The sequence below is a fragment of the Oncorhynchus masou genome, chromosome 22, assembly GCF_036934945.1.
Source record: "Oncorhynchus masou masou isolate Uvic2021 chromosome 22, UVic_Omas_1.1, whole genome shotgun sequence".
Lineage (NCBI taxonomy): Eukaryota > Metazoa > Chordata > Actinopteri > Salmoniformes > Salmonidae > Oncorhynchus > Oncorhynchus masou.
The window spans coordinates 8,965,157-8,974,815 of NC_088233.1; the positions used below are offsets into that span (position 1 = coordinate 8,965,157).

The 9,659-nt window shown below is 49.1% G+C and overlaps 1 protein-coding gene across 1 annotated transcript in view; it reads right to left on the reverse strand.

Moving 5' to 3' along the window:
- The window catches only part of LOC135508965 (transmembrane and coiled-coil domain protein 3-like), a 51,525-nt gene continuing 41,866 nt past the window's right edge, over positions 1-9,659 (reverse strand). The window contains exons 2-8 of the mRNA XM_064929208.1: positions 7,715-7,915; positions 7,471-7,560; positions 7,190-7,242; positions 6,408-6,653; positions 5,635-6,084; positions 4,981-5,116; positions 1-2,916 (exon numbers count right to left, since the gene is read on the reverse strand). Coding sequence (XP_064785280.1) covers positions 2,614-2,916; positions 4,981-5,116; positions 5,635-6,084; positions 6,408-6,653; positions 7,190-7,242; positions 7,471-7,560; positions 7,715-7,915 — 1,479 coding nt within the window. The 3' untranslated portion in view covers positions 1-2,613. The remainder of the gene's footprint in view (positions 2,917-4,980; positions 5,117-5,634; positions 6,085-6,407; positions 6,654-7,189; positions 7,243-7,470; positions 7,561-7,714; positions 7,916-9,659) is intronic.

Sequence of the window (9,659 nt, forward strand, 5' to 3'; positions counted from 1 at the left end):
GTCAGCACCTCCTCACTTCTCTATAAATTATTTTCTAAATAAAAACAACAACAAAGTCATTAAAAAAAACATGTATCAAACAACATATTGCACTTTTACAATGTATCCAATAAAATAAGAAAACAAACCAAGTCAGTTTTAAAAGATGACAAACGTGTGACTGCAGGCAATAAGGAAGAAATGAGAAAAGTCTGTCTGTAAGACATGAAACAGAGTCCACCGAGTACATCTCAAATGGCATCCTCGCTATATAGTGCACTACAGGCCCCATAGTGCTCTGGTCTAAAGTAGTGCACTACAGGCCCCATAGGGCTCTGGTCTAAAGTAGTGCACTACAGGCCCCATAGGGCTCTGGTCAAAAGTAGTGCACTACAGGCCCCATAGGGCTCTGGTCAAAAGTAGTGCACTACAGGCCCCATAGGGCTCTGGTCTAAAGTAGTGCACTACAGGCCCCATAGGGCTCTGGTCAAAAGTAGTGCACTACAGGCCCCATAGGGCTCTGGTCAAAAGTAGTGCACTACAGGCCCCATAGGGCTCTGGTCTAAAGTAGTGCACTACAGGTCCCATATGGCTCTGGTCTAAAGTAGTGCACTACAGGCCCCATAGGGCTCTGGTCAAAAGTAGTGCACTACAGGCCCCATAGGGCTCTGGTCAAAAGTAGTGCACTACAGGCCCCATAGGGCTCTGGTCTAAAGTAGTGCACTACAGGTCCCATATGGCTCTGGTCTAAAGTAGTGCACTACAGGCCCCATAGGGCTCTGGTCAAAAGTAGTGCACTACAGGCCCCATAGGGCTCTGGTCAAAAGTAGTGCACTACAGGCCCCATAGGGCTCTGGTCAAAAGTAGTGCACTACAGGCCCCATAGGGCTCTGGTCAAAAGTAGTGCACTACAGGTCCCATATGGCTCTGGTCTAAAGTAGTGCACTACAGGCCCCATAGGGCTCTGGTCTAAAGTAGTGCACTACAGGTCCCATATGGCTCTGGTCTAAAGTAGTGCACTACAGGCCCCATAGGGCTCTGGTCAAAAGTAGTGCACTACAGGCCCCATAGGGCTCTGGTCTAAAGTAGTGCACTACAGGTCCCATAGGGCTCTGGTCTAAAGTAGTGCACTACAGGCCCCATAGTGCTCTGGTCTAAAGTAGTGCACTACAGGCCCCATAGGGCTCTGGTCTAAAGTAGTGCACTACAGGCCCCATATGGCTCTGGTCTAAAGTAGTGCACTACAGGCCCCATATGGCTCTGGTCTAAAGTAGTGCACTACAGGCCCCATAGGGCTCTGGTCTAAAGTAGTGCACTACAGGCCCCATAGGGCTCTGGTCTAAAGTAGTGCACTACAGGCCCCATAGGGCTCTGGTCTAAAGTAGTGCATTACAGGCCCCATAGGGCTCTGGTCTAAAGTAGTGCACTACAGGCCCCATAGGGCTCTGGTCTAAAGTAGTGCACTACAGGCCCCAAAGGGCTCTGGTCTAAAGTAGTGCACTACAGGCCCCATAGGGCTCTGGTCTAAAGTAGTGCACTACAGGCCCCATAGGGCTCTGGTCTAAAGTAGTGCACTACAGGCCCCATAGGGCTCTGGTCTAAAGTAGTGCACTACAGGCCCCATAGGGCTCTGGTCTAAAGTAGTGCACTACAGGCCCCATATGGCTCTGGTCTAAAGTAGTGCACTACAGGCCCCATAGGGCTCTGGTCTAAAGTAGTGCACTACAGGCCCCATAGGGCTCTAGTCTAAAGTAGTGCACTACAGGCCCCATAGGGCTCTGGTCTAAAGTAGTGCACTATATAGGGAATAGGGTGCCTTATGGGACACAATCATTAAAAACAATAAAACAAGATATGTGTGTGTGTGTGTGTGTGTGTGTGTGTGTGTGTGTGTGTGTGTGTGTGTGTGTGTGTGTGTGTGTGTGTGTGTGTGTGTGTGTGTGTGCGTGCGTGTGTGTGTGCGTCCATGAAGACCGATGAACCTCTCCGACCATGAGACGACAGTGAGGCAACAGAACTGTTCAGACTTGATGATTATGTTCCGTGACCAATCCACCAATCCCATCAGAGACCAGGGAGATTGAGATCCAAATTGTATAATGAACAGTAAGTTAGTAACCATGGTTAAACCCAAGTCCCCTGTCTAAAACCATCAGGCTCGATCCCACTCCTTCTGATCTTCATCACTTACAAATACACCATTCTGATGGAGTTCTGACTGAGTCCGGAGATCATTTGTCGCAGTGTGACGTTGTGGACTGCATCATCCTCTTCTGACCAATGGAAATCTTAGGAGTGAACAGGAAGTAGACTCTCGTGATATGACTTAACATTGGGGAGAACCAGCATTAAATCAAGGATTACAACATTCTCAGCCGTCTGTTGTTATGATGTCTGTTCTTGCACCTCACATTGACTTGATATTCAGCGTTATTCTGGCTGGTGAGATTCACCAGTCAGTGACCATGTTTTCACAGATCCATTCTCCCCCACCAAGGAAGCACCAAGACCAACGCTATACTGTAGAACCTCACCACTGTAGGTTCTAATCACTTATAAATAGACTATTTTGATGTTCTGCGCTCTGAGATCCGCCCGGAGATCATTTGTTGCTGTGTGTGGTTGTGGGCAGCATTAGGCTGACACTAGGACACTCTCCACAGCACGCTGAAAATTATCCCAATTCCTCCAGAATAGCGCCAGCAGACACATGCCCAGGAAGGTGCCCATCACGTGGCGTCGGCTCCTCAGGAGGGGTGCGGCGAACTTGGCGGCCGTGGAGACGCACACGAGGATCACGGTGACGAGGGCGAGCATGATGTTGATGCTCTTACCCAGAAGCACCCTGGCGTCACTGGACTCGAGCTGTACAGTTTGTTGTTGCTGCTGCTGGAGCTCTAGTTTAGAGACCCGCGTCTGACACGACTCTAGAGCTTCCTATAGAGGTCGGAGAAAGGAGGGAGGGTGGGAGGGAGAAGGAGGGGGAAGGGAGAAGAAGGGTGAGGGGGAAGGGAGGGAGGGAGAGAGAGAGAACGAGGGTGGGGGGGAAGGGAAGGAGGGAGAGAGAAGGAGGGGGGAGGGAGAGAGGGGGAGGGAGGGAGAGAGAGAGAGAGAAGGGTGGGGAAGGGAGAGATAAGGAGGGGGGCGGGTAACAGTGGTCAATAAAGCCTGTCTAGCAAACATAACCTTGGGTTTAAACAGAGGAGCAATGGGATTGATTTCATATTAAAGGAGTTTAATATGTCTAGTCCAGTCCTCCTTCTCCTAGAATAGATTAGTATTTTATTGTTCATCTTGGAAAGCAAATTATTTTTCTCCCAACCCTCCCAGACACACTCATGACACATTTATGTAAGCACAGAGTGAACTGTAGTCCAGAGCCTCTGCCACAGTTTAGCCTTGCTCAAGGGCACATTGGTAGTTAAGTAAGTAGTAACTTGTCTCGGCCAAAAAAGCCCATAACAATGGCCCATAACAACAACCCATAACAATGGCCCATAACAACAACCCATAACAATGGCCCATAACAATGGCCCATAACAACAACCCATAACAATGGCCCATAACAATGGCCCATAACAACGACCCATAACAATGGCCCATAACAATGGCCCATAATGCAGGAGCTGTTTCTGTAGTGGGAGGCAGCTTGACGTTACAAGTTCACCACCAGGACAGGACGCTATCTATCGTTTATTACCAGACCTTGGTAAAGGATTGTATGTAGCTATTATCCAAGGTGAAAGTACATTTCTTCCAGCTACAGGACCTCCTAGGCGTAACATGTTGAGCGGTCTAATCATAGAATCCCTATTTGAACCACAACCAGTCATGATGTTTTTATCTGACTGTCAAACAATCACTTCAAAGGGCCCCAGTACAGTTTGGCTGCCTGCCCACTTTCGTCCACTCTAAAATAATTATCGCAGCCATACAGTGCACTCTGCACCCTGCATTTGATGAATGAAAAGAGATCTCCCTGATTATCCATCTCCCTCTAGTAGGCCTGGTAGACTACTCTCTCCTCTCCTCTCCACCTCCCCTCTCCTCCCTTTCCTCCTATAGTACCTGTATATCCCTGGCTCTCACCTCTCCTCTCCTCTCCTCTCCTCTCCTCTCCTCTACTCTACTCTCCTCTCCTCCTATAGTACCTGTATATCCCTGGCTCTCTCCTCTCCTCTCCTCTCCTCTCCTCTCCTCTCCTCTCCTCTCCTCTCCTCTCCTCTCCTCTCCTCTCCTCTCCTCTCCTCTCCTCTCCTCTCCTCTCCTCCTATAGTACCTGTATATCCCTGGCTCTTTCATAGGCCTGGTAGGCTACTCTCTCCTCTCCTCTCCTCTCCTCTCCTCTCCTCTCCTCTCCTCCCTTTCCTCCTATAGTACCTGTATATCCCTGGCTCTCTCCTCTCCTCTCCTCTCCTCTCCTCTCCTCTCCTCTCCTCTCCTCTCCTCTCCTCTCCTCTCCTCTCCTCTCCTCTCCTCCTATAGTACCTGTATATCCCTGGCTCTCTCCTCTCCTCTCCTCTCCTCTCCTCTCCTCTCATAGTACCTGTATATCCCTGGCTCTCTCCTCTCCTCTCCTCTCCTCTCCTCTCCTCTCCTCTCCTCTCCTCTCCTCTCCTCTCCTCTCCTCCTATAGTACCTGTATATCCCTGGCTCTTTCATAGGCCTGGTAGGCTACTCTCTCCTCTCCTCTCCTCTCCTCCCTTTCCTCCTATAGTACCTGTATATCCCTGGCTCTCTCCTCTCCTCTCCTCTCCTCTCCTCCTATAGTACCTGTATATCCCTGGCTCTCTCCTCTCCTCCCTCCTCTCCTCTCCTCTCCTCTCCTCTCCTCTCCTCTCCTCTCCTCTCCTCTCCTCTCCTCTCCTCTCCTCTCCTCTCCTCTCCTCTCCTCTCCTCTCCTCTCCTCTCCTCTCCTCTCCTCTCCTCTCCTCTCCTCCTATAGTACCTGTATATCCCTGGCTCTCACCTCTCCTCTCCTCTCCTCTCCTCCTATAGTACCTGTATATCCCTGGCTCTTTCATAGGCCTGGTAGGCTACTCTCTCCTCGATGCTTGCCAGCTCCTGTTTCAGGTCGGCTGTTTCCGCCTGGTGGAGCTCTGTCAGGTCATTCAGCTGGTCCTCCAACCGCTCATACCTATCAGAAAATAGAAGAAGAATGGGTTGTTCGCTCATACCTAACAGGAAATACAAATGTATGCACAATGGCGATTGGTCATTCACCGGCAATTTAGGTACATAGCAACAAGAACTGCCGGGGACAAGCAGAACAAAACAGCCAAATAAACATCTGTTTTCCCAGCTTGGCATATAGAGGACACCATCTGTGTACTATACAAGTACCACGCAAGGTGCTGAACACCCCAGCCATGTTGTTCCTGCTGTTGTAGCTGATACTACTGTGTTTAAATGGAGGTTCCCAATGCTGTGTGTTCTGAACCTGTAGCTCACCTCCAGTAACATTCCTACAACATTCCTACAACATTCTTACAGCATTCCTACAACATTCCTACAACATTCCTACAGTATTCTTACAACATTCCTACAGCATTCTTACAACATTCCTACAACATTCTTACAACATTCCAACAACATTCCAACAACATTCCAACAACACTCTGTAATGGAATCCAATTGCTGCTATAGTAACCCCACCTGTATCTTTCCTCCTGTAGCGTCTGGGTGATGAAACCGTAGTCTTTCTTGAACTGGGTCCTGAGTGTTTCCATGTCCTCCTCCAGCTGCCCCTGGGTCTCCCTGATCTCCCTCACCTCCTCCATGGTCATGTCAAGCCTGCCCTGGCCGTCCCCAACCTCCAGGCTCTGTCCAGGAGTCACTGCAGCCCCCGAACCGCCTTCTAGACCCAGCCCAACCCCATGAGCCAAGGTGTTCCCGTTGCTGTCCGCAGACAGGGACGTGCCAGAGGAACACTCGTCGTCGCTGGTGTACTTGGGGGTCGTTGTGGCGGCGGGGGTCGCGGTCTTCCCATCCCCGATGGTGACACTGCCGCTCAGGGCCCGCCCAGTGCCTTCACAGCGGAAGGAATTGGGCGTGTCCAGGGAGGTCTTGAGGTGGGCGATGTTGTCGGCACTGCCAAACTTGTTCCTGGAGAAGATGAACTTTTAATTGTCTATCGTCATAGAAACACAGAGGTCAATGTATGATGTCATGGTGATTCCATATCCACTGAGACAAGCTGTCTCTTCTGTCTGAGACCCAGAATCAATCCCAGGGGGCTTTGTTAGCTCACACACACACACACACACAGGTCAACGAATGGTGGCCTGATAAATCTGTATCCCTACACACACACACACACACACACACACACACACACACACACACACACACACACACACACACACACACACACACACACACACACACACACACACACACACACGGTTGGAGCAGCACAGCATCAGTACCTGAGGAGGTTGGCAAAGTCGCGGGGCTTGCTGAAGAAGAATGGCGGTGAGAGTGAGACGCCAGGCCCTACAGTCTTGATCTTGTCCGTGGGGTGTCGTCCACTACCACTGCTCATGTCGGTGAGACTCAGCCTGTCCTTGGAGGTCTCCTTGGGACTGCTGTGGTGTTTGGAGCTGGCGTCCTTCTCACTGCTGTCCTTCATCTTCTTATGATACTGCTCCAGCTTCTTCTGCATGTTGGCGATGCTGTGTCACAACACAAGTCACAAAAGACTGTATCAAACGCACGGTTGGTTTTGGTTAAAAAGATGTATCAAGAATCCTGGGAATGTTTTCAACGTTTCAAGTGTATTGGTGTGCTTGTTTCTGAAAGACCACTGTAGGTATTCAACATGCTTCTGACATATAGTTATTTAAGCAATAAGACCCGAGGAGGTGTGGTATATGGCCAATATACCACGGCTAAGGACTGTTCTTATACATTACTCAACGCGGAGTTCGCTGACACAGCCCTTAGCCGTGGTATATTGGTCATATATCACAAACCCCAGAGGTGTCTTGTTGACATTATAAACTGGTTACCAACATAATTAGGACCGTAAAAATAAATGTTTTGTCATACCCGTGGTATTCAGTCTGATATACCACAGCTGTCAGCCAATCAGCATTCAGGGCTAGAACGGTCCAGTTTATAATTGGATTTAAAGTGCATTTTGCCCAAAGTCACAACAGCACTTTACAACATAAAAACAAGGTTACAGAGCGGTAATATAAAACAGTACCTGTGGGCTGACTTCTGGTTCTTCTTCTCAAACACCTGCTTGATGCGTCCCACCTGCATTTTCACATTTAAATCATTAGACTTTCAGCAATCAGACGCTACTATCCAGAGTGACTTGCTATCAGCGCATTCATCACAGGTAGGTTTAACAAACGCTTATCGCGATCATTGCAAAATTCAACTTTCTTCAGTACTTCTTCTTCAGCCACTATATTCATCAAAATCAGCGCGAGCAAGAAATTAAACGTGTTAGTCGGCGTAGGAAAAAGTTGAGTTATACACCTGCTGCTTGTCGGCACTGTTCACCAATTTCAGGTACTCAGCCACATTGTCATCACGAGCCTCCTGCTCAATCTTCAACTCTTCAGTCACCTAAAATAACAGAAGGAAATGTATTATCCCTATAAGGACATTCTGCTATGGCTTTGTGCATACATTAAGAAATATCAAGATGATCAAGACAAGACAGTCAATGAAAAATAATAGTTCAGTCCATGTGTGATTCACCGAGGACTTCCTCATTTACCCGGAGGATCTTCTGCTGCAGGCTGTTGAGTCCGGGGGGCAGGGAGCGGTAGGAGGAGTCTAAGCTGCGGTGGGAGGAGTCTAGGTAGCGTTGGGAGTCTGGGATGCCGCTCAGATCTAGATCTAGGTTGTTCTCCGAGCTGCCTCGACACATTGACTCCGGAATGTTCAGGCTGTTCCCTTCGCCACTGCTCCTTTCAGCCTGGAACACAACCACAGAACCTTCAGTCAGACAGACACAGGAAGGAACACAACCACAGAACCTTCAGTCAGACAGACACAGGAAGGAACACAAGCACAGAACCTTCAGTCAGACAGACACAGGAAGGAACACAACCACAGAACCTTCAGTCAGACAGACACAGGAAGGAACACAACCACAGAACCTTCAGTCAGACAGACACAGGAAGGAACACAAGCACAGAACCTTCAGTCAGACAGACACAGGAAGGAACACAACCACAGAACCTTCAGTCAGACAGACACTGGAAGGAACACAAGCACAGAACCTTCAGTCAGACAGACACAGGAAGGAACACAACCACAGAACCATCAGTCAGACAGACACTGGAAGGAACACAACCACAGAACCTTCAGTCAAACAGACACTGGAAGGAACACAACCACAGAACCTTCAGTCAGACAGACACTGGAAGGAACACAAGCACAGAACCTTCAGTCAGACAGACACAGGAAGGAACACAAGCACAGAACCTTCAGTCAGACAGACACTGGAAGGAACACAACCACAGAACCTTCAGTCAAACAGACACTGGAAGGAACACAAGCACAGAACCTTCAGTCAGACAGACACTGGAAGGAACACAACCACAGAACCTTCAGTCAGACAGACACTGGAAGGAACACAAGCACAGAACCTTCAGTCAGACAGACACAGGAAGGAACACAACCACAGAACCTTCAGTCAGACAGACACTGGAAGGAACACAAGCACAGAACCTTCAGTCAGACAGACACTGGAAGGAACACAAGCACAGAACCTTCAGTCAGACAGACACTGGAAGGAACACAACCACAGAACCTTCAGTCAGACAGACACTGGAAGGAACACAACCACAGAACCTTCAGTCAGACAGACACAGGAAGGAACACAACCACAGAACCTTCAGTCAGACAGACACTGGAAGGAACACAAGCACAGAACCTTCAGTCAGACAGACACAGGAAGGAACACAAGCACAGAACCTTCAGTCAGACAGACACAGGAAGGAACACAACCACAGAACCTTCAGTCAGACAGACACTGGAAGGAACACAACCACAGAACCTTCAGTCAGACAGACACTGGAAGGAACACAACCACAGAACCTTCAGTCAAACAGACACTGGAAGGAACACAAGCACAGAACCTTCAGTCAGACAGACACAGGAAGGAACACAACCACAGAACCTTCAGTCAAACAGACACTGGAAGGAACACAAGCACAGAACCTTCAGTCAGACAGACACAGGAAGGAACACAACCACAGAACCTTCAGTCAGACAGACACTGGAAGGAACACAAGCACAGAACCTTCAGTCAGACAGACACTGGAAGGAACACAAGCACAGAACCTTCAGTCAGACAGACACTGGAAGGAACACAACCACAGAACCTTCAGTCAGACAGACACTGGAAGGAACACAACCACAGAACCTTCAGTCAGACAGACACAGGAAGGAACACAACCACAGAACCTTCAGTCAGACAGACACTGGAAGGAACACAAGCACAGAACCTTCAGTCAGACAGACACAGGAAGGAACACAAGCACAGAACCTTCAGTCAGACAGACACAGGAAGGAACACAACCACAGAACCTTCAGTCAGACAGACACTGGAAGGAACACAACCACAGAACCTTCAGTCAGACAGACACTGGAAGGAACACAAGCACAGAACCTTCAGTCAGACAGACACTGGAAGGAACACAACCACTGGAAAT